General features: G+C 39.4%; 2 protein-coding genes across 8 annotated transcripts in view; one reads left to right on the top strand and one right to left on the bottom strand.

The window, feature by feature from the left end:
• The window catches only part of tle2b (TLE family member 2, transcriptional corepressor b), a 47,809-nt gene extending 30,531 nt beyond the window's left edge, over nucleotides 1–17,278 (top strand). The window contains exons 8-23 of the mRNA XM_081385241.1: nucleotides 572–634; nucleotides 2,022–2,096; nucleotides 2,477–2,654; nucleotides 5,081–5,097; nucleotides 6,534–6,668; nucleotides 7,785–7,838; nucleotides 9,671–9,829; nucleotides 11,614–11,755; nucleotides 11,831–12,000; nucleotides 12,081–12,157; nucleotides 12,696–12,945; nucleotides 13,035–13,282; nucleotides 13,364–13,511; nucleotides 14,468–14,618; nucleotides 14,755–14,831; nucleotides 15,040–17,278. Of these exons, the coding sequence (XP_081241367.1) occupies nucleotides 572–634; nucleotides 2,022–2,096; nucleotides 2,477–2,654; nucleotides 5,081–5,097; nucleotides 6,534–6,668; nucleotides 7,785–7,838; nucleotides 9,671–9,829; nucleotides 11,614–11,755; nucleotides 11,831–12,000; nucleotides 12,081–12,157; nucleotides 12,696–12,945; nucleotides 13,035–13,282; nucleotides 13,364–13,511; nucleotides 14,468–14,618; nucleotides 14,755–14,831; nucleotides 15,040–15,147 (2,052 nt within the window). The 3' untranslated portion in view covers nucleotides 15,148–17,278. The remainder of the gene's footprint in view (nucleotides 1–571; nucleotides 635–2,021; nucleotides 2,097–2,476; nucleotides 2,655–5,080; nucleotides 5,098–6,533; nucleotides 6,669–7,784; nucleotides 7,839–9,670; nucleotides 9,830–11,613; nucleotides 11,756–11,830; nucleotides 12,001–12,080; nucleotides 12,158–12,695; nucleotides 12,946–13,034; nucleotides 13,283–13,363; nucleotides 13,512–14,467; nucleotides 14,619–14,754; nucleotides 14,832–15,039) is intronic.
• A 1,256-nt stretch (nucleotides 17,279–18,534) lies between these two features.
• The window catches only part of tle2a (TLE family member 2, transcriptional corepressor a), a 32,595-nt gene continuing 26,129 nt past the window's right edge, over nucleotides 18,535–25,000 (bottom strand). For 4 of the 7 annotated variants that reach the window (XM_081385347.1, XM_081385348.1, XM_081385350.1 and 1 more), the window contains 13 exons: nucleotides 24,195–24,257; nucleotides 23,822–23,917; nucleotides 23,673–23,717; nucleotides 23,430–23,591; nucleotides 23,022–23,148; nucleotides 22,053–22,246; nucleotides 21,891–21,970; nucleotides 21,527–21,776; nucleotides 21,190–21,437; nucleotides 20,961–21,108; nucleotides 20,090–20,240; nucleotides 19,925–20,001; nucleotides 18,535–19,320 (listed from right to left, as the gene is read on the bottom strand). In XM_081385347.1, the coding sequence (XP_081241473.1) occupies nucleotides 19,213–19,320; nucleotides 19,925–20,001; nucleotides 20,090–20,240; nucleotides 20,961–21,108; nucleotides 21,190–21,437; nucleotides 21,527–21,776; nucleotides 21,891–21,970; nucleotides 22,053–22,246; nucleotides 23,022–23,148; nucleotides 23,430–23,591; nucleotides 23,673–23,717; nucleotides 23,822–23,917; nucleotides 24,195–24,257 (1,749 nt within the window). In that variant the 3' untranslated portion in view covers nucleotides 18,535–19,212. The remainder of the gene's footprint in view (nucleotides 19,321–19,924; nucleotides 20,002–20,089; nucleotides 20,241–20,960; nucleotides 21,109–21,189; nucleotides 21,438–21,526; nucleotides 21,777–21,890; nucleotides 21,971–22,052; nucleotides 22,247–23,021; nucleotides 23,149–23,429; nucleotides 23,592–23,672; nucleotides 23,718–23,821; nucleotides 23,918–24,194; nucleotides 24,258–25,000) is intronic. The other 3 variants (XM_081385349.1, XM_081385352.1, XM_081385351.1) reach the window with 1 other exon arrangement.

Here is a 25,000-nt window from a genome sequence, read left to right as displayed (position 1 = left end):
ACTATAAACGTTTATACCAATACTTCTGTGCTAATCTAAATTATTGTAACACGGAAATAACGATTCTGTGTGGTTGAAAAGACTGTTTGTGAATCTATTTCACACCTATACATGACAGCTGCTCTCTTTGGATCAGCGCCAGCGCAAACACAGATTTCAATGTTCCGGTGTGATTTTGCCAAAGGTTTAATAGACACAGGCGAATCATTGTCGTTTACGAACAAGATCACGTGGGTGTTTGAATCGAGATCGCAATTTTTAACGATTAATCATGTAGATCTAGTTGCTATTATTGTTTTTTTTTTTTTTTATCATTCATGTCCACAAAATTACAATTAACCTACATCCTCCATCACAGCAGTGCTAAATTGCCTTCGCTACATTATTATCTGTCACTCTCTTTCTCTGTGTTGTGTATCTGTTGTTGCTGAGACATCATTGTCATGAATATAATCTAAGCTGAAGCCATTTGTGTGCTTGGGAATTGAGAGCCCAGTGCAGTAGTACAGGTTTATCACTGTCATTGTTTTCTCTCCTAATCGAGCGTGTGTATGTGTGTGTTCTCTTGCAGGCGGAGATCGTGAAGCGACTCAGTGCTATCTGTGCTCAAATCATCCCTTTCCTCTCTCAGGAGGTACGCTGACAGTGATTGACAACTCATCAGGGTTCTGGGGTCTTCTCCCAGAGGCACACACACACTTTCTCTCCCCGTCAGACTGATTCCCCCTCAGTACAGCAGACAGCTTCTAGATTTTAACGACCCCGTCTCACATCTCCAACCAAACAAGGATTGCTGATATCCTGCGTTTTTTAACGAAGCAGCAAACCCCTGCCGTGTCCGGTTACCGAGAGTCATCTGTGATGGTTTGATGAGCTCAGTTTGCAAATTCAGCTCGAGTCCAGCATCTCTGTTTGCTTTATTAGCAGCTCTCCTTCTAGTGATACCAGCAGGTAGTCCCGTTCCAAACCCATGCTATTGGTTGAACCGGAAGTCAAACAAATGACTCGCTTCACTTTAATGAGCCAAAACATCAAATTCTAGTAATTCGTGTAAAAATCGAAGAGTTCTCGGGGTCCGCCGTTCAGTCACATGTTGCTTGTTTCTTTCAGTTCGTATGAAGGGTAGAAGGAGAAGCTCTTGAGATTCGGCTGTTGCTTTTCTAGCTGTACTTTGTTGCGAATGGCTAAGGCTGGAATGGTTTGTTTTGTGTCCCATCATACTCAAAGCTCCAGTTCCGTTGTCGTGGAGCCATAGGTCCATTATTATCTTCAAAGCTTTGGAGCTGCAGTCCTCTCAAGTCCATGGTGGGTTGTATGAATGCGCACTATGCAATTAAAGCAACTCTCCTTTAGAGTTCAAAACTGTACTGGAAAATGAGAGAGGATTGATTTCTCACAAAACTTATCAAAGATTTAGATTCATCAAGATGATTTGGCTATTAAATTATTAACACAGCTGATATCTCAACCAATCAGATGCTTAATTTATTGTAGTTTACGTAAGACTTCTGTAAATAACACATCTGTTTACCGATCATTATTCATATAGTCTGTTTGTGAATATGACCTTTAATATAATGTATACTGATACAGCTCCCTTTCATGTGAGGATACCTGTGTTCAGGATGTAACGCCTGGAATGGATCTTTATTTCAAATGAGCAGATTTATTTGGGCAGATGAGCAATAAAAGATCAGGCGGACCTGTATTGATCAGGAGGTCACCTTTAGCATTAGCTTGAGTTAGTGTCTGCTGACGGGGAAGGACAGAGTGATATGTCTGTCAATACTTGACTGTGTGTGTGTGTGTGTGTGTGTGTGTGTGTGTGTGTGTGTGCGTGTGTGACAGACAGAGGGATGTAGAGAGAGTGTGTGAGGATAAATTGTTTAGCTGTGAGATGTTTACTTAAATTCACTTTTTTTTGTGTGTGTTTGAGTTTGTGTCTACAAATGTGTATTTTGTGTCTGTTTCTTACCATTTATCTATGTGTGTGTGTGTGTGTGTGTGTGTGTGTGTGTCAGCATCAACAGCAGGTTGTTCAGGCGGTGGAACGTGCCAAACAGGTCACCATGGCAGAACTCAACGCCATCATAGGGGTGAGTGACCTCTGACCTTTCTGACTTCTCATACAGACAGATAGATAGATAGATAGATAGATAGATAGATAGATAGATAGATAGATAGATAGATAGATAGATAGACGATGATATAACGATAGATTGGTAGATGGATGGATGGATAGATAGATAGATAGATGGATGATCTAACGATAGATAGATAAATAGATAGATAGATTGATAGATAGATAGATAGATAGATAGATAGATAGATGGACAGAATATTTGATCTCTTTGTTTGTCTGTCTGTATATCTGTCCATCCACCTCAGTTTATCTCCATGTGATATATCTTTTTGTGTATGTGTGCCTGACTGTTGTCTTTCTCTGCGTCTCTCTGTTTGTGTGTCTGTCTCTCAGCAGCAGCAGCTCCAGCACCTGTCTCACCACACTCCAGGTATCCCTCTCACTCCTCACCCTTCAGGTCTGTCTCTGAGCGGCACCTCGGGTCTGCTGGCCCTCACCGGGGCCCTGGGAGTCTCCGCTCACCTGGCCAACAAGGACGACCGCAACCACCTGGACCCCGAGCACCTGCGAGGTGAGTGTCTGTCTGACCTGTCTTACTCTTTAATCTCACAGGTGCATGGGGTTATTAAATGACTTTAAATTAAAGAATTAATTGTATAAATAAAAATATATCAATATTTACATTTAATTTACAAAATAATAAAAATAAAATAAATATATTAAATAAAAAAATATTGTTTAAAATAAATTTATTAAAGGGATAGTTCACCCAAAAAAATTTAGCCCATGATTTACTCACCCTCAAGTCGTCCTAGGTGTATATGACTTTCTTCTTTCAGATGAATACAATCGGAGTTATATTAATAAACACCCTGACGCTTCCGAGCTTTATAATGGCAGTGAATCGCGGTTTCTGTTTTGAAGTCCATCAAAGTGCATCCATCCATGATAAAAGTGCACCACACGGCTCCGGGGGGTTAATAAAGGCCTTCTGAAGTGAAGCGATGCGTTTGTGTAAGAAAAATACCCATATTTAAAACTTTCTAAAGTAAAATAACTCTACACAAAATATTGATTCAACTGAGTTTTAAAGGGGTCATAATATGCCATTTTTGTACAAGCTAATATGATTCTTTAGGGTCTAAATTAAAAGTTTGTAATATACTTTAATTAAAAATTCTCATTAGTATTGTAAGAAAACACTAATTTTACCTGGTCAAAAACAGCTCTGTTTTCAGCACGCCGTTTAAGTGCATGTGCCTTTAAATGATAATGAGCTTTGCTCACCCCGCCCCTCTGTTCTGTGCGGACACCGTTTATAACACAATAACCATAACGCATTGTTCATTATAAACGTGGGATTATGAATTATATTGAGAACGTCGTACATAGAAAACATGTCGTGAGTACCCTGAGTGTAAACCTTAGCTGCATTCATCGTGAAGCGTGCTAGCGATTTGCAAAGATTAATATAAATATTAATATGAAGGTTAATAAAACGTTACACTCACTTCAGTTCTTCTGGAGGTGCAGCAGGAACACGAATAGTTGGTACAAGATCCTTTTTTCAGGAGCAGCTTCTTATACTGACCCTCATTTGTAAAGCAGTCTGGTGTGTGAAATGATTCACGCAAACATGAAAGCATTGACGTTGATCGTGGGGAATATTCCCTTCGAAAACAAAACTCAGCCACTGCGTCTTCAGCGGTTTGGATTTAGGAACATCAAAATGATGCTGTGTTCATCATTACACCCAAGAACAGAACTCTACAATCGCTTAGACGCCATTCTGCTCATAGACAGTGCTCCAGCGTATCAATAATGACCGCGCGGACTATGATTGACAGCTCGCTCACGAGCGAGGGCGGGTCTGTGTTGAAACGCTGCTGTCAATCAACAATTGTGGGAGGAGCGTCGATTTTGTGACGTCACAAAATTGAACGGCTTGATTTGAGATGGGGGAAAACATATAAGAAGAGTAAAAAAAAACACTGGATGGATTTTTATCTTTTTATGATGGTTGTGTACAGGCACTGCCAACACACATTTCAGTACAATCAACTTGTAAAAGTGCATGTAACATTATATGACCCCTTTAATACTTTATTAGCTCACCAAATACAAAACTTCCACGAAGAAAAAACATTCCTAGCAGGCGTATAGCACTGCTGACTTCAGCCTGCGTTATCTGTTTTGAGCGGTTGTTATCTGGGAATAACTTACCGCTGGATGGCGCTATTGACCAATCAGAATCAAGTATTCCACAGAGCCGTGTAATAAATATGTATATTTTTCTTACACAAACGCATCGCTATGCTTCAGAAGGCCTTTATTAACCCCCCGGAGCAGTGTGGAGCACTTTTATGATGGATAGATGCACTTTTGTGGACTTTAAAACATAAACGGCCATTCACTGCCATTATAAAGCTCGGAAGAGCCAGGACATTTTTTAATATAACTCCGTTTCTATTTTTCTGATTAGATATGGATTAGGTATGGATCTTTATCTGTGTATTTTATCATTTTCATTTCGTTGCGATTCTTCATCAACAGTGCACAAAATGCATGCAGTGTTCAATTTTTGTGACCAATACCAATTAACTTCCGCTATGATTTATTTGTTGACACACCGCCTACTAGTTTGTTAATAAACTTTCATTACGCCACCGTCCATGTGCACTTACGAGTCTTCCGACATTAAAGTGATCATTTCAAGAGAGCGATGGAGCGAAACATGGCCCAAGAAAAACGAGCGGGAAGGAGCTGCTACAGAAGATTTGATATACTTCTGAGAAGCCTTAAAGCTCTGATAGACTGAAGGCCAGAGGGGCGACTTGTTCAGGGAGCTCAATACAATGGATGTATTTTTATTGCACCCTTACTGGATTTTTCAGCATGACCTTGGCTTGCAATGGAATTGTTGTTATTATTATCTAGACTGACGTCAATCCCCAACCCCTCCTTCTCTTTCTGTCTCTCTCTCTCCTCCGCTCCCAGAGGGTGCGCCCAGCAGGGTGAGTATCAAACTTGAGTGTTTGTTTGTGTATATGTGTCTCCACCCCACTGACTTTGATAAATGATTCCAAATACAGTCTTTTAAAGAGAAGTACAGATTATGAAATCCGACCAGCACACTCTAAACTAAGACGCTTTAAGCACAGTTCCTGCCCACTGCCATTAGCACTAAGGAAAAGCGTTCATTCTGTACTTTTAATATAACAACCCATAGTTCTCTGTCATTCGGTTGCATCACAGTTAGCCTTAAAGGAACAGTCCACCCCAAAATGAAACTTGCTTGCTGGTTCTCTTACCATCATGCCGTTCCAAACTCATGTGATTTCTATGAGCTGCGGAGGTTAACATTTTCAGTAAAAAAAAGTCTTCAGGAGACTTGGAATATAGTGAAATTTGTTATTTTTTTGTTCCAAGTACAAAAATCACAGCTTTTAATATTTGAGTGTACTGTCCCTTTAAAAGTTTTGATTTTCCTTTTAAAGGGATTGTTCCCCCCAAAAATGGCCGCAAGGTCATCATTTACTCACCCTCATGTCATTCCAAATCGATATGACTTGTATGAGCTGCAGAGGGCAAACTTTTCAATGAATAATTCCTTAAATTTAAGTCTGGCATCTGGTGACTTTTAATATGGCGTGCGAGTCATTTAAACTACTTTTATGGAAAATAGATGTTTTAAGGGACTTCCAAATAGTTTTTTTGTGTGTGTTCCAAGAAATAAAAACAGCAAATATGTTTGGAACGACATGAAGGCGAGTAAATAATGATAGAATTTTCATTTTTGGGTGCACTGTCCCTTTAAGAGTTTGATTTGGGGGAAAAAATTTTGAGAACTCCGAGGAGTATGATTCATAACAGTCGAATTCTTTGAGATGATTTCTTGTTGCTGACTATAAAAGAAGAAAATGAGGGAGTCAAGGAAAGGTCTAAGTGAGGGGGAGTGAAAAGAGAGAGAGCGATTTAGTAGAAAACAGGTTTGTTTGAGAGAACTGGGCTTCTTTGTGCACTTTTTCTCATCACAGTCCAATGCACTTCCTGTTTGGCTCATAAAACTGCACCGTTGCAGAAAACGAAGTTGTTTGAAGTCACTTATCTGAGACCGGTTTTGCTTTACTCCCTATAATGATGAAAGTTGAGAGACTGGACAGTTGACCCTGGATGGTGACTAAATGTTTTGGGATAATTCAACTGTCATCATTTAATCACATCTTTTCCATACAATGACCTTTCTTAGTGGCCAAATACCAAAATTTACCTTTAAAATCCCTTCCACGGCAGTTCTCAAGTCAAATATGACGCAGGTTTGACATCATGACGTTTGGTTAAGAGACACTTGAGAAACAGTGACATTTGTTGTTATTGACCTCCAAAAGTTTAGCATTTAGTTGGGAATGAGACCGTGTGTGTGTTTATGCTGTGTTTTCTGTGTCTATAGAGTAAATCAGTGTCGTCGACTGACAGTCAGGCAGCAGAGGATCGGCAGGGTCCGTCAGGGGTGTATCCCTCACAGGCCAGCAGCGATGCCAAACGCAGACGGTGTGATGACAAAGACGTCATCCCGTCTCACTACGTATGTCACATGATGATGACATCATTCTTGTCTTTCCCCCAATTAACTAATTGAGTGTGTTACACTGACAGTCCTAGTTTAAATATCTATCTATCTGTCTGTTTATCTATCTATCTTCTGTCTGTCTATATATCTATCAATATACATTATAGAGAGAGAGAGAGAGAGAGAGAGAGAGAATCCAGTGAAATTAAATTTTATTCTTAAATGAAATTCAGCTTCATAATTGTTTCAGTCCCTGACTGTAAAAATATGTTCTGGATAGTTATGAGCACAACATCTGCGTTATTGTCAAATTTCTAATATAGAACATGATTGAATTTTGGGAATTTTTATTGACATTTTATTTCATTGCAGCTTCTATTGTGTTTACTGGACGCTTGTGCTACTGGACAATGTTCTGGGTTCAGTACAAGCTTGCTTGATATGGTTTTATGGAAAATAATGTTTAAAATTGTATAAATAAAATTGTTATTTATTGAATTAATTATAAATAATTTAAATGTAATATGTATATTATATAATATGAATATTATATTTAATAAATATAATTTAAAAATATTTAAAATAGAATTTTACAATTATATTTTAATATGAAAAATACACAGTTGTATAATATCATATTATATTATAATAAAAACGTATGTCTAATGTATAGGTAAAATCTTTTTTACTCTATAATTTTTTTAATATAGGTCATTATGCTCAACAATGCATTTACCGAATGCATACATGTAGGATGTGACCATCCGGGCGGGTGTAATTAGGGGGATGATGTCACTATAGGGTGATGGTAATAGGAACATCAGGCCATGATCACATCAAAGCCCTGTTGCCATGGTAACTAAGTGCGTTGTCAATCCCTGATTCCCAGAGATGGGCGAAAGAGGAGAGTGAGATGAGTGTGAGCTGTGTGAGAGCGATGGACAAGGTGGTGGGAGAGTCTCCCCTACTGTGATTGGTGAAATTAAACACAAAGGGAGGGGCGCGGAAAGAGCAGAAAAAGGACAGTGCAATATTGTACATGGACCTGATAAATATCCCATAGGGTTATATATTTTTGTGCCTGTGTGTGTGTCGTCTAACACCATCCTTCTCCTGCCTGTTTGCTTTTAGGACAGTGACGGAGACAAGAGCGAGGACAATCTTGTGGTAGATGTCTCAAATGAGGTCAGTTCACACGCACTGCTAAATTAACGTCAGTGAAAGTCTGGATTTACAGTTGTTCTGTCAATCGATTTAATATCTTAATTAAATTAATTAGATGATATACTGATTAATTAATAAAATGATTTGCATATATAAAAATTTGCCGCCAAAAAAAGATGAGGCCATTATTGCGGTAAACAAGATTTAATAGACGTTATAAAAAGTAGGTTTAGTCGATATTATTGTTTATTGCCATATATTACAATTATGGTTCATATTGTCTTATGATTGTGATACTTTTAACTCAGTTGGTAGGAAAATTCATAATTGACGGCCTTAGTAAAATAAAAAAAAGTATTTTATCAGGAGCAAAAAGGTTGCTGGCCGCAGACATCGTGCACGATGCGACTCATAAAATAAAAAATATTTTGCTAGACGACTTCAGCCTGTACTGGATTCAGTGTGCGGCCAGAAACCTTTTTGCTCGTTTTCAAGTATTCCCTTGGCTCTATGTACCTGAAGCAACAGGATTTCTTGTCAACTTAGAGCGCAACCATTTTTTCTAGTTCACATGATTTTGTTTTTTTGTATCACAAAGAAATTTTACTTTGTTTTAAATGAACATTTTTATTTTATTGATTTTATTTTTGTTTTGTTTTCTGGTTTGCTTTGTTGTTTTGTTTGTTTTTTGTTGTTGTTGTTTTTTTGTTTGGCCTTTTAATTTGGTTTAGTTTGATTTTTGTTTGGTTTTGTTAAACAAAAATCGAACCAAAACAAAAATCAAACCTAACCAAATCAAAACAACAAAACAAAACAAAAGCAAATCACAACAAAACAACAAAGCAAACCAAAAAATAAATAAAAATCATTCAAATAAAATCTTCATTTAAAACAAAATAAAATTTTCATGGTGATAAAATACAAAAAAGAATTTAAACTAAGGTTGTCAATTGAACACATAATTTGTTTTGTTTTGTTTTGTTTTGATTTGTGTTTTCTTATTCCACATCAAAATTTACCTGATTTACTTTCTTAAATCATGCTCCTGGTCTTATTTTGCACAATTCATCGGTTCATTCATTCAGTATATTGTTGCCCCAAAAAAAGTTAGACTTCATAAACATTAATCAAAATGTAATAAATTTCTCTGCCTGTGAATATCAAACCAAGCCAATTACTGGAGACTATAATATCATGAATATTTGGGCCAGACCACACAGCAACCACCCAAAAAAACCCTAGTCTTTCACTGATTTTAATCTTAATGATGTGTATTTGTATTTGATTGTAGAGCAGCACAAACAAATGCAATTAATCCTGAAAAACTCATTCTTTATTATTATTTCTATGCAATTATCATCCATTTCAAGGTAACACATTACAGCTCTGTTTCTCAATTACTGGATAAATATTGAACATCACTCATATTTATTAAACTGCATTCATTCAGTAATTGCTGATAATATCGCACAGGCGAATCAGGATTGTTTTCAGCTGCAGAGCGGCTGGAGTCGGCGCTATGCTTTTATGATCATTAAGTGACCCCGCTGCATAATTAACATGTTTAAAAAACATGATCCGAATTCCTGCAATATCCCACACCAAGGATTAAACTAGGACCTCTCAGCACTGTTTTGTCATTTACAGTTGAGTAAACACATTTGAGTGAATGGATGAGACCTTGATTTGTTGAACTCCAGGTTAACAAAGTTTAATGAAGGCAAGCATCCATGTTATTTTGATCAAACCCTATTAACTCATGCCTCGACATCTAGAACGTAAAAGGAAAATTCTCATATCCAAACTAAAGCATAATGCACTCAGGCTCTTGACTCTCCTTAACTTGTTTCCAGGAGGCTTCCTCTCCCATAGGCAGTGGCCTTCTGTCTCCTCATGGGAATGGATTGGACCGAGCCCCAAACCTGAGGAAAGAGCTCCCAGGTTCCCCAAGTCCCCCACCGGCCTCCCCACCACACAGCCCACCCCCTGGCAAAAACAAGGACACCTCACAAGTACGAAAGCTTTTCTTAGATACCTAATATGCCAGAGTTTACACTCATACTAAATATTATATGAACTGTTTTACTTTGTACTTCTACTTTATAAATATTGTAAAAACTAGATTTGCAGATTTGGCCTAAAGCTATAGGGTATAGCTAGTTTGGGACAAGAAAAAATGGTGGTTTGTAGTTACTGATTTTCTAGAATTAAAAAAAAAAATTGTTTTAATATATTTACTTATTTATAGTTATTTATAGCTATTTTTAATATAATAAATTCAATATCAGTGTTACTTTTTTTTTTTTTTTTTTTTTTTTACTTTCAAAAAAGCTTACAGACATATCAAATATATGCATCAAATATAAGACAAACAGAAACTGGGGAAAACATATAACAGATCTTACATTGTACAGAGTAAAACATTAAATTCTACAAATTATTCTTTTCAATATAAGAGACGTTTTTATGCACTTCTTATTTCCAGTGATTGAGTTCAATGAGTCATAGAATATTTTAAGATCCTTACAGAAAAAATTAAAGGAGGGTATTATAGATATTACTTTAGCTTTATGTATATGAAACTTCCCAAGAAGAATTATTAACTTTAATGTGTTATCAATTATATCTGAGCCAGTATTGCAGTCCAAGAATAATATCATAGCCTCATCAATTCTAATTATTTTGTAGAATGTATCAAAAACCATCATAGATACCTGCTTCCAAAAGTCTTCAGAATATTTACAATTACAAAACATATGTATGAGAGTTTCAGATTCAAGATCACAAAAACAACATTGTGGTGAGAAATCTTTTTTAAACTTATTAAGAAATGCGTTACATGGATAATACCTGTGTAGTATTTTAAAATGAATTTCCTTGACCTTATTTGGCAGTAAAAATTTATTACTTGCTGACCAGATTGTCTCAGTTGAAGGTATAGAAGAAAAAAATTGTTTCCATTTCTGAATTGCTATTGGGTAACAGCTAATATCTTGATTAAGACACTTTCTGATGTAAGAGTTATTACACTTCTTATCCAAAATATTAACACCTCCTATAATAAGTTTAGGAGTCTGCCGTAACACTGAGTTGTAACTGAGATGTGCTTTCACAAGCTGAAGCAATTTAATGGAGATATTTTTAACAACCATATTGTAATCTCTACATGTAGATTCAATACCTGAGAGAGCAAGAAATTGTTCATAAGTATAAATCTCACCATTACAATTTAGTAAGTCGGAAATAAAAATAATTCCTTTATCAAACCATTCTTTTTTATATATACTTTTTCTTTTAGATAATACATTTTGGTTATTCCATATTATACAAGAGTGTGGGGAGAAATTATGTTTAAAGGCTATTTTCCATGCATCTAGTGATTGCTTGTGAAAATTGGATAATTTGATGGGAAGTTTACTACATTTGAAGTCACATGATAATAAAAAGTTTAATCCTCCACACTTTTCAAAAAACAAATTGGGGATATAAAACCATATAGAAGTATTATGGGCCAAGCAATGTTTTATCCAGTTGATTTTAAAAATAGTATTAAGTGTGCTGAAATCAAGAACGTTAAGCCCACCCTCTGAAAGAGTTCTGATGATCGTTTTTCGCTTTATATATTCAGTTTTGTTTTTCCAAATGAACTTAAATATGGCCCTATCAATATCTGAGCAAATTTTAGAGCTAGCATACAAGGATAGAGCCGGATATACCAGCCTCGACACAATATCAGTGTTACTATATGGGGTCAGTATGACAAATAATAGCATCTGTCTCTTGGTTCTATTGGCAGACAGAAAAATCTCAGTCGCCCTCCTCTAAATCAGGCAATTCCTCTCCCTCTCACCATGACCCTCTCACCCCGGGTCCACCCGGGCCCAGCACTTCCTGTTTACGCCTGGTCAACAAAGCTGCGTCCTCGGCAGACCCTCTGGGTAAGACGTTGTTTGTTTGCGTTTATCGCAAACACAATTCAATGAAAATAATTGGTTTAATTGTGTGTTCTGTAGCTCTACGGAGTCCCTTGACTATGACGCCTGGTTCTTACCCAGCTCACTTCGGGGTGGTGTCCCACACTGGGCTTAACGGAGAGCTGGCCAGCCCAGGCGGGTTCGGAGGCTCACTCACCCTCTCGCCCCAAATCAGTGCTGCAGCCAGTGCCTACACACGCAGCCCTATGGTAACTGTGTTTCTGAAGCTCGTACAGTTGTCAAAAGTCCACCGAAAAGCACTTTAACCTTGATTACTTCTCCTTTACAGGTAGCGTATGAATCACGTTCACATCTTAGGCCCTCAGGGTTGTCCTCCTCGCTGCCTGGCTCCACCGGTGGCAAGCCGTGAGTTTCTCCTCTTTCTTTTACCTCCCTCTGTTTTGAGATGGACTTGCACAGCGATGACCAGCGTATTAGTCCAAAATAGTGCTGCTTTTGTTTGCTGTGCTTGTAATGCAATCCCCTCTCGAGCCCCCCGCTGTCAGCTACAGCGAGGAAAACACTTGAATTCAGGCAAACATCCTTAAGGCAGCGAATTATTGCTGCTCCCACTGAATGACACATACATACAAACATGCAAACTTCTCATAATTATGTTGTCAAACTTAAGTACTTACGGATTGATTCAGCTTCTATTCTTATTTAAATTTTTGTTCCTTGAAGTCCACTTATATTGTTAGTTGTGGTTTATTGCACCAAAAACAGCCGTAATTTAGTTTTTATGACCATTTTCCACTATCTGACTGAACATACCATTTTTTGTCCATACAGTGGAGGTCAGTGGGGTCCAAAGTTTGGACCTTATTGACTTTTGTTGTATGGACAAAAACATCTTTCATTTTTTAGAGTTAACTACCATTTTAATGTCCACTTATGCTCCCAGTGCTTACTCGTTCCACGTGAGCGCAGATGGTCAAATGCAGCCGGTGCCCTTCCCTCCTGACGCCCTCCTCGGCCCTGGCATCCCACGGCACGCCCGTCAGATCCACACCCTCAGTCATGGAGAGGTGGTGTGCGCGGTCACCATCAGCACCTCCACGCGTCACGTCTACACCGGCGGGAAAGGCTGCGTCAAAGTCTGGGATATCAGCCAACCGGGCAGTAAGAGCCCGATGGCCCAACTGGACTGTTTGGTGAGATCTGCGTCATGTGAAACTCTCCTTCTAGTTGGTATTTGCCATCCTAGTTGGACTAAATAATGTCCACCCTTTCGTCCAATCAGAATCGAGACAACTACATCCGATCGTGTAAGATTCTCCCAGATGGGCGGACCTTGATAGTTGGAGGTGAAGCCAGCACACTGTCCATCTGGGACTTGGCCACGCCGACTCCACGGATCAAGGCCGAATTGACGTCCTCGGCTCCGGCCTGCTACGCTCTGGCCATCAGTCCCGACAACAAGGTCTGCTTCTCCTGCTGCAGTGATGGAAACATCGTGGTCTGGGACCTGCACAACCAGACGCTCGTCAGGTATCTAAAGACTCCTGCTGGTGAGATAGACGACGTTCTTCTTCCTGAGGTCATGTGATGTTCTTGTGTCGCCCTCCTCAGGCAGTTCCAAGGCCACACAGACGGAGCCAGCTGTATAGATATTTCCAACGACGGGACCAAACTGTGGACGGGGGGTCTGGACAACACAGTGCGCTGCTGGGACCTGAGAGAGGGCCGACAGCTGCAGCAGCATGACTTCACCTCACAGGTACTGCAGCTCAGTGGGAACATAGGATTTGTTTAGAAACTTCTGACTCAGAATACACTAGCAACCACACAGCAACACCCTAGCAACCAGCTAGCAATGTTCTAGCAACCACTCAAAACACCTTAGCAACCACACAGCAACAACCTAGCAATCCCCTAACGCCATAGCAACCAGTTAGCAATGTCAACTTACAATATCCCAGTAACCACCCTCCCTGAACACCCTAGCAACCCCATAGCAATACCCTAAAAATCCCCTGACAATCAATTAGAACATCCTGTTAAAACCACATAGCAACACCCTAGCAATGCCCTGGCAACCACTTAGAACATCCTGAAAATCACATAGCAACGCCATAGCAACCAGTTATCAATGTCAACTTACAATATCCCAGTAACCACCCTGAACACCCTTGTAACCACATAGCAACACCCTAGTAACCAGCTAACAATGTCAACTAACATTGTCCAAGTAACCACCTAAAACATCCAAGAAACCACATAGCAACAGCCTAGCAATGCCCTGGCAACCACTTAGAACATCCTGAAAATCACATAGCAACGCCATAGCAACCAGTTATCAATGTCAACTTACAATATCCCAGTAACCACCCTGAACACCCTTGTAACCACATAGCAACACCCTAGCAATCACTTATAACAGCCTATAAAACCACATAGCAACACCCTAGTAACCAGCTAACAATGTCAACTAACATTGTCCAAGTAACCACCTAAAACACCCTAGAAACCACATAGCAACACCCTAGCAACCAACTACCAGTGCCCTAGCAACCACCCAGAGTGATGAATGGCTTGAGCTGTTGCATCATACATAATTAGACAGAACCATTTATTAGTAGAGTACATTCTGTGTCTTTATATTCCAGTTTTTAGAACTACTTGCTGTCTATTTTCATTTAGTTTTTATTGAAGTGTTTTTATGTGCACACACAGATCTTTTCTCTGGGTTACTGTCCTACGGGCGAGTGGCTTGCAGTGGGGATGGAGAGCAGTAATGTGGAAGTGCTGCACGTCTCCAAACCAGACAAATACCAGCTGCACCTTCACGAAAGCTGCGTTCTCTCACTCAAGTTCGCCTACTGCGGTACGAGAGTCGCTATAAACTTGTGGCTTCTAAACTGCTCTTGCAATCATATGATCCTTTATTATTTATGCCCCATTTAAAATAAACGCTATTTCATAATCTAAGATGGAGAGGACATGATTTGTTTCTCTTTCAGGGAAGTGGTTTGTAAGCACAGGAAAGGACAATCTGCTCAATGCATGGAGGACGCCATATGGAGCCAGTATTTTCCAGGTTTGTTCCAAACCCATGTGACTTTCTTTCTTCCTTGGAACGCAAACGGAGATGTTTTGAATGTCCTAAACCTTTAAATACTGCTATACTATTAACAGAACGGAATAAGAGTGCAGCTGTGCGCAGACAGAGAGCTTGGATTTAAAGCAAGACGGTTTTCGGTTTAGATTCAAAAATGATTTCACTCCTCTCTCTCTCTCTTTTATAGTCAAAGGAGTCCTCGTCGGTCCTGAGCTGTGACGTGTCCCCAGACGACAAGTATATTGTAACTGGTTCTGGTGATAAGAAAGCCACGGTGTATGAGGTGGTGTACTGAACGCAGACAAAGACATACGGATGGATGAACAAAGAGCGCCAAGCATGACACAATCATGGCCGCGTGGCAGGCAACCATGGCTCTTCTATTCGCTGTCCTTTCACTCCATCCAGTCACCATAGCTTAAGAGATAGAGAAAGGCTTTGCTCGCAATGGCATACTAACATACGACTCATACTATCTATGCAGTATGTATCTTGTGCACAGTACCAACATGTTCGTAAAGATTTCCTTTTGTGCAATTTCGAAGGAACGATTTCCTTCGTTCAAAATTTCCTGTCAAAACACTATGTATCCCATGGCAATGTGCTCAACTTGACCTTCCAGTTTAAAGTCGGCATGAAATGGAAATTCACCCTATTTTCGAACGATTCATCCATGCATGTTTCATTTGTTTTATATATTTTTGTTTCTCTTCAGCAATTCGAATGTACAATAAATCACAATACGGAAAAAAAGATTTGTTGCTACTTCTGTTACATTGCGACTAACAATAACATGAATTATTTGCAACATATTTTTCATAAATTTATTGGACTACAATCTTAAAGACAACAAAATGTAACTTCACTCATTAATTAAAAATGCAACAATGTAGCATACTGCTATTTATCTCAACAATTTTCTGTTCTCATTGCAATAACAGTATATACTGTGAAGTATGTAGTACGCTAGTATTCCATTACGAACGTAGCATATGAGAGTGAAGCTGTTAATTAGAACAGTCTCCAAGCTAAAAGAGGAAGCCCCACAGACACCTGGTACTTAGGGAGCTGCTTCTTACAGCAACACCAAAACCAGACAATCATTTCATTAGTTGCAAACTCCCTCCATAAAGAGAGTGCAACATCATCCCCCCCCCAATGAGAAAATGCTCACGTTGGAGCATTTCTGGATGAACACGAAATGGGCGTACAAACAATTCTCCACTCGCCTATCCAACCCAATTAGACATTCATGTGGCAAATCCCAGTCGAATTCTCCAACCTGCATTTAATTTCCTTCTTCCACAAGTCAGTGTCTAATGAGGAGCAAGGGTAAATCATGCAGGATTCGTGTGGCAAATATTCACAACCACGACCGTTATTTGTTTTAATTCCTGTGGATTATCATACAGATGTTGCGCTCATTTGTGGTTTAATGCTCTTTTTCATGTCATTAATTATCTTTTAGGAAACCTTTTCATGATTGCTCTTCTTTAGTGAGATAAAGCAATGCATCATATACCATCAAAATATGAAATTAAAAATAAATCAAAAATTATTATGAAAATGCGACAAAATTATATAATTAATCAACAGCATGGAAGAGAATGCAATACTATCTTTATGAAGATACAATTATTTTAATTTGGGGGCTGCAAATATTGATATAACAGTTTAATTGGAATTAATAAATAAGGATATCATGTAACAAATTGAAATTTATTTTTTAATCAAATGACATCCCTAAAGTAACCTCTTCTCAAGTTAGACAGAGAGAATTTGAAAATCTGAGCGGTCCTAAAACAGAGCCCTGATGCACACCATTAATAAGAAGAGCTGTGGTTGCCAACCTGACCAGGAATTTTCAAGGACAAACTACAGAGTTCATCTACTACATGCACCAAACATCCTGCTGGGAACAGATTTTTTTTTTTTAATTACAGTTTTTTTGATCTATAAAGCTTTTCTCAGCACTTAGAAAACGGTTGGATGAGTCAAACCGTTTTTTCTTGTGAACTGAAGGAATTGTATCATTAAGTTCTTTCTCTTTTTTATGGCAATAGTAAGCAGTGATACTACAGTGTTTTGATCAGTCTGTTTATTATCCAGAAAGTGCGGTGTGTTTATTTTTCAAATAGCTGAAAACATGGCTGCCTGCAAACTGGCATTTGTCTGTTTCAAGGTAGACCGTCTCTACTGCACGATCTGTCTTTGACATCACGCTATAGAAATATCTGTATCTATCTACCCTTATATAATGCATTATGTTTGTATACTGAACAATGTTCACTGTCAAGATTTCATTAAAGACTCTCTCTCTCGAAAGCCAAGGAACTTGGGCATTGCTGTGATATCCCTGTAGCACTTCCCATGTGATGTAAAAGACATATGTATACATTGACAAATTAAACTTGTGGTCATCTTTTGAAGTTGTTGCATTCTTGAGAGCGGTTCAATATCAAAGAATTAATACAAAAAAACTGAAGACATTATCCAGACCAACTCATGTTTATGCAGATTTTATCTACAAAATTATTTACTACACCAAATTGTATTGTATTAAAATTTATTTTAAAACACGAACACCATCTTGGTTACAGTTAAAGGGTTAGTTCACCCAAAAATGAAAATTCTGTCAGTAATTACTCACCCTCATGTTGTTCCAACCACGTAAGACCTCCGTTCATCTTCGGAACACAAATTAAGATATTTTTGATTAAATCTGAGAGCTGGATCACTCCTCCTGCAGGCTTATGGACACCTTAACTTGCTGGCCCAGAAAATGTATTAAAGACATTGTTAATATAGTCCAAGTGACTCCAGTGGATCAATCTTAAGTTTATAAAGCGACGAGAATACTTTTTGTGCGCAAAAACAAACAAAAATAACGACTTTATTCCACTATTAATTTCATTCTCTCTCTGTGCCTCGAGTTAGTTTACGTAGTGTTTTTGCGCAGTGCGTCTGTGTTGCACGTCACCACATAGGCTCACTATTGGGCGACTCTGGTCATGTGTGTGATACGTGGTGACGTGCAACACAGATGCACTACACTTAAACACTACGTGAAAAGACTCGAGGTCCAGAGAGAAGGAAATGAAAAGTGGAATAAAGTCGTTATTTTTGTTTGTTTTTGCGCACAAAAAGTATTCTCGTCGCTTTATAAACTTAAGATCGAGCCACTGGTGTCACTTGGACTATATTAACGATGTCTTTAATACATTTTCTGGGCCAGCAAGTTATAGTGTCCATAAGCCTGTGGAGGAGTGATCCAGCACTCCGATTTCATCAAAAATATCTTAATTTGTGTTCCGAAGATGAACGAAAGTCTTACGGGGTTGGAACAACATGAGGGTGAGTAATTACTGACAGAATTTTCATTTTTGGGTGAACTAACCCTTTATTGAATTTAATACATTCACATTTAAATTTCTTATTGTAAAAATTGCACACAAGTAAATAAAATTGGCATAAGTATGAGCTTTGGGGTCTGCATTTTATTTTTTTATTATATTATCTTCAAAATGGGTAAACAAACTGGGATACCAGAAAGCATTTTACCATCTAAATTATTGGATTTACTTACTATCTACATCATTACGCAGGGTTCTTTATTATCTATATTATTATTTTATTCATTATGAATGAGATTTTAAACTACAAATAAATGCAAGTGTCTTTTGGCTTTTAAAGAGCTTTATTTACAGTTCATACATACCAAGTTTGCGACCAAACAGTCAAAATAATTTTCAACATGCTCCAACATACAGTATTCACGTGATAGGACATTAACTGAGTGTCTTTATAGCCATTTCCCTGAAGTCAATGAAACACTAAAATCCTTGTTGTCCTACATCATAGAGTCCATCATCCATACAATCATAACACAGAGCCGAGATCAGGTCAGCCTTAAGAAAACGATCAATGAAGAAGTCTTAGGCAAGTCCGTAAGGTCTCATCATAAATCATTAATCCACCGCGGCTCCATAATTGTCCATTTCCGTGAAAATTCCGAAGGCTAAAAAAATAAGATTTCTTTTACTACTATGTTCACTACAGAGGTTTCATCTTGTTTAAAAAAAGAAAGAGAGAAGAAGAAAAGAGGAGGTCTTTGGAGAAATTCCATGTTTTTGAAGCTAGACTACCAGCTTTCCTCACAGCATTAAAAAAACAACAAGGTCAGTTCTGAAGATCCACCGTCCGATCTTGGAGTTGAAAAGTACAGCCGTCCTGCTGTCTCAGAGTCCATATTCATGTCCATGTCACACCTTTCGTCTCCCAACTTGGAGACAAAATAACGATGAATCTGGTCTCCTCAATCAGTTTTTGTTTTATGAGCGACATTCTGAACACATTCAGTTTAGTAAATGACTTCATACACAGTAGCCTTCTTATCTCCTGAGCCAGTGACAATGAACTGGTCGTCAGGCGAGATGTCACAGCTGAGGACGGATGACGATTCCTTAGACTAGGGACAAAAAAATGATCAGTTAAGAGAGTTCGTTCAGGTGTTAGCTAGCATTTCTAATCAGTGTTTGTCTTCTTTATCCTGATAAATAGGGCACATAGAAAGTCTATTCAACAATAAACATTCATTTCTGACACGTCATTAAGACAAAAATCTTTATTTATTATTTATTAATTCTTGTCATAGCACAATGTAACCGATAATTGCCCAACAATCCCGGGGAAGCTACTTTGAGTAGCTTGTAGTTTGGAAAGCAAAAAAAAAAAAAAAAAATCAAGCTACTCTTTAAAAAGTATTTTTAAGAACTTGAACAGACTCCAATTAAGTAGAAAATAGTGAGTGAAGGTATAAATATTAATATTCAAAACATTTAAAATGCTGCACAAATAAATATGACAGTTAATTTATATAAACTGCTTGAACGAACCAAACAATGTATATTTTGGTGCTACAATGAAGTAGCAGCTTTTTACTGGAAAAGCTGCACCATTCTGAAACTTGCTTACAATCTAGTTAGTAGCATCACTACTTTTAGTTATTTACTCCCCAACACGTTAGTATTTATAATCAACAGACACCATTTTGTAACCAAACAGCACAATACCTGGAATATGCTTGATCCATATGGAGTTCGCCATGCATTCAGTAGATTATCTTTGCCTGTGCTTACAAACCATTTACCTGCAAAAGTGAAAAAGTATGGTGTTATGCATAATCTTTTTGGTTTTCCATAATGCTCAACCTCAAATGAAAAATCCACCAAACATACCACAGTAGGCGAACTTGAGTGAGAGAACGCAGCTTTCGTGAAGGTGCAGCTGGTATTTGTCTGGTTTGGAGACGTGCAGCACTTCCACATTACTGCTCTCCATCCCCACTGCAAGCCACTCGCCCGTAGGACAGTAACCCAGAGAAAAGATCTGCGTGCGCACATAAACACATTGTTTAATGCTAAAAATGATCACAATTCTTCTCCACGCCAAGGTTTGAACAACAACGGAACCTCCTGATCCGGCCTGGATATATTTCAAAACAGCGCTTTCGTTTAAAAACTCCACACTGAGCATTTTCCAAAAGTTGCTCGTCCACAGTGAAAAAACAATGTGAAAGAGCAGTATGTCCAAATTCACAGTCTTCATAAAACAGTTGGCAAAAAGTTCCAAAGATGACCCTCTACTTCCGACGAGATTTTTAAGTGCGCATCCAATTGACACTTTACTATCAAATAGTATATACAATGTACTCTTTAAACAGTCACAAAGTAATTACTTGTTCAAGAAGACTTCGAACGCAGCCCACATGGTCTATGTTTTGCCAAAGGACAGCATTTATTCTTTTCAGGAATGTAATATGAAGATTGCACAAAGATTTATCAATAGCAACACTATGAAAGTGAATAGCAGGCACAACTTTGGTACAACCAAAGATATCGGGTATATTATGCATCATATGACTAAACGTGCATCATCGTTTTTAAACACCTCTGTTTTCATAATCCACACTACAACATCAAAATGGCATTTTCAAATGTATAGGTTTGCACTGGACAAAGACTCCTAAATGTACAAAAAAAGATGCGTTTTCAAATTTTTCCTAAATAATGTTAGGAGTTGCATGAAAACTCTTCAAATGCTCAGTACCTGTGAGGTGAAGTCATGCTGCTGCAGCTGTCGGCCCTCTCTCAGGTCCCAGCAGCGCACTGTGTTGTCCAGACCCCCCGTCCACAGTTTGGTCCCGTCGTTGGAAATATCTATACAGCTGGCTCCGTCTGTGTGGCCTTGGAACTGCCTGAGGAGGGCGACACAAGAACATCACATGACCTCAGGAAGAAGAACGTCGTCTATCTCACCAGCAGGAGTCTTTAGATACCTGACGAGCGTCTGGTTGTGCAGGTCCCAGACCACGATGTTTCCATCACTGCAGCAGGAGAAGCAGACCTTGTTGTCGGGACTGATGGCCAGAGCGTAGCAGGCCGGAGCCGAGGACGTCAATTCGGCCTTGATCCGTGGAGTCGGCGTGGCCAAGTCCCAGATGGACAGTGTGCTGGCTTCACCTCCAACTATCAAGGTCCGCCCATCTGGGAGGAGCTTGCATGAGCGGATGTAGTTGTCTCGATTCTGATTGGACGAAAGGGTGGACATTATTTAGTCCAACTAGGATGGCAAATACCAACTAGAAGGAGAGTTTCACATGACGCAGATCTCACCAAACAGTCCAGTTGGGCCATCGGGCTCTTACTGCCCGGTTGGCTGATATCCCAGACTTTGACGCAGCCTTTCCCGCCGGTGTAGACGTGACGCGTGGAGGTGCTGATGGTGACCGCGCACACCACCTCTCCATGACTGAGGGTGTGGATCTGACGGGCGTGCCGTGGGATGCCAGGGCCGAGGAGGGCGTCAGGAGGGAAGGGCACTGGCTGCATTTGACCATCTGCGCTCACGTGGAACGAGTAAGCACTGAAAGACGAACAATTTCATTCAAGACCGATTAGACTAAGAGCGTTCACACTGGAGAATTGGTGCATTTGACATCAGCAGTCAAACAAATGGGAACTGGCATTGGAAACCTACGGTTTTCCAGAAGCTGCTGACTGCAGGCTACCAGGTAACCCCGGTACTCTCATATGAGGGTGAGGAGACTCGTAGCCCACCTTGGGAAGTAATTAGGGCAATGAGATTAAATCGTAAAAGGCACAAGGAAAATGTAGGGTTAATGTTTTTTTTCCCCCTCACCACAGGTGAACGTCCATATCCAGCCGCGGCAGCAGCGGCAGCAGCAGCAGAGCCATTCATCTGAGGGGAGACGAGGTGGAGACCGGCACCGTATCCCGCGGCTCCCGCCAAATCCCCATTAACTCCCGGAGGAAGCCCAAATGCACCAGGGGGGTACGCGCCCTGCACTGCCAATGGGTTCCTCAGACCTAAAGCTAGGAATCCAAAATTGGGGGGAACTGAGTTATAAAGGTTTGTTTCTCAGTGTTGAAGCATTTAATTAAGTAATAATTCATAAATACTTGATTTAATCAAGCAAGTAATAATTGAATAATTGTCAAAACGGAACAAATAGATTTCAGAATGCAGAGTTAACACCAAATCCTTTTCAAATTAGTTTTTAAAAAATGTTCTGTGGTAAAACTTTTCTTTAACAAATATCATGAATTAGTCGCGCCATGCCATTTCTTAAAATAAAATTATGGAAAACTACTAAAGTTTTTTTCCCTTGAGAAATAATAAAAAAGGGTTTCAAGCTTTCATCAAATTCTTGATGAAAAAATTCATTTTTCTTGACATCAAAATATTCTTTAGTTTAGAGGCTTTTTCTTCCTTATGATATAAAGACAGTAGGGCTTCATGCCTTCAAAAATAATGAATTTTAATTCAGTAATTAAAACCATGTTCATCATAGAAAATAGGTGCATTCAAGTCATTGTATGTACGAATAGTGTTTTAAATGCATTTTTGAATAAAAAGATCCTGAAAAAAAAAATAGACCCTTTAATATCACTCTCAGAAATGCTAAAATTAAAGGAGCTCAGCACCATGATACAATTAAAACAAGACGTCCTCTCAGAAACAGGAAGACCACTATTGCCCTCTGCTGGCTGACAACCCTCAAAAAAGACATTCAAACCGGGTGGAACTAAACACTCTACAAATACAGTCACTAAAGACTTGGACTATCGGGATAAAGCAGAATCGTACCAAGAGGGTCAACGCCTGGCTTCCCAGGAACGGGTCGAAACTGCGGAGGAACGCTGGGGCCTGGGGTGGACGACTCCTGGGACATGGGCGTGCCAGGCTTCATCCCTGGAGTGCTGGACTTCTCTCTCTATAAGGTTAGGGAACACATTTACACACATTAATTATTCAGGAAAGGTATATAGTCAATGAAAAAAGATGCAGCGATAAGTCAAACTCAAGGGGGAACTGTCTGTTTTTGCATTTTCAGGAGCAAGGGATGAGATGTGCAGGAGGAAGAAACGGTATTGTGCACTGCGAGACACCTTCGTTTGAGGGAGGGAAAGGAACTTGTTCGCTAAACGAGCAATGCATTTGTTTAACATCGAACAAACATGTTTGTGTTTGTTTTTGAGTAATTTATATATGTACCGGTGGAGGCTCCTTGCTGCGTGAAGGAGAGGCAGCACTGCTGGAGGAAGCCAGCGAGGTCGGACTGGCCTGGGGCAGAGGCTCCTTACGGGAAGGAGGGAGTTTATCTAATCCGTTCTCTCTGGAGGAGTACGACTGCACGCTTCTTGGAGAAGAAGGGTCCTGAGGGAACGGAATGCACATGACGATTTAATCAGGGGAAAATATGGCCAGCCTTGTTTTCATTCTTTAACACAAACCGACCTCGTCAACAACCAAATTGTCGTCGCTCTTCTCCGCGTCGCTGCCCTGAAAGACAAAACGCCGTAAGAGTTGAGCGTGTGTGCTTAAATCAAATAAAGATCATGTTTATGATTCATGAAAGGAGAGGAGGATGTGAATTTAACACTTACGTAGTCTGTCATAAACTCCTTCTCATCTGCTTTTCTCTTTTTTCCATTGCTGAGGTAGTCTGAAGGCCTGCCTTTGTCTCCGTTTGAGAGTGAACTCTGGCAGAGGAATAGAAAGATGAGGAAATGAGAGTGGAAGAGACAGTGTAAGTGTGTGTGTGTGTGTGTGTGTGTGTGTGTGTGTGTGTGTGTGTGTGTTTGAGAGCGAGAAGAAAGAGATAATGATGTAGGAGACGAGGGATAAATCAAATCAGCTCTATAACTGCTGGACCCACAGGCAATAGAGACGCCTAATGCATGACAGTCTGCACTGAGAACTTAACTAGAAAGAGACAGAGAGGGAGGAAGAAAATGGAGGAATACTACAGATACTCACTGGTCCAGGTTCACGGTCTGTGTGGATCATGGGAAGGGCAGGTAAACGTCCCCGATGCCAGTCAAAACAAACCAAAAAACAAACAATGTGACTATGACAGTTAGACAAAACTCAACCTCCAACAGACAAAACAAGGCTTTGAATTACCCCACAGCTAAAAACAACAAAAGCAGATTCATTCAGTTCCCACTCTTTCATGTTTCATTGATGAAATGCATCACCTGACAGATTTTAAAGATGAACTGGTCAACGTTTCAGGGTAGATTAAGGGCATTGCTTTGTGATACTAGCATGTTGCTATGTTGTTGTTATAACAAATCATTTTTTGGCCAAATTGTGCCATCCTTAATTTTTTTTACTTTTTTTTTTATTCCAATTTGAATTTTTCCCCCCAAATCCGTGCAGCCCTCACGAGTAATGTTTAGTTTAATTCGTGTTCAGATGATTAGTTCATAAAGAGTGAGACCTTATGCCGAGTCCAGACTATAGAATATTTGTCTGTTACGATATTCACGGTGTCAGATTTTGCGATTTTGACTCCTAAATTCTTGTCATGCCGTGGACAAGAAACACGTCAGACTAAACACTGCTTTCCGACCAATCATCGCTTGCCATTTTTGATGACACGCGTGATGTCATCAAAAAGGCGTAAACAAACAATAGCTACTGAAGAGACGTGTTAGCTTAAAGCTAATTCCAGTTCTCACCGGTTCACTGAAGCGCCTTCACTATCATTCGCCAGCCCAGCATTTATCTTTTTTCACTTTTTGGTTGTAGTTCCTCAAGAAAACATCATAAAGGCTAGA

Source organism: Scardinius erythrophthalmus, assembly GCF_964197995.2.
Source record: "Scardinius erythrophthalmus genome assembly, chromosome: 14".
NCBI classification, from domain to species: domain Eukaryota; kingdom Metazoa; phylum Chordata; class Actinopteri; order Cypriniformes; family Leuciscidae; genus Scardinius; species Scardinius erythrophthalmus.
This window is presented reverse-complemented; position numbering and strand designations above follow the sequence as displayed.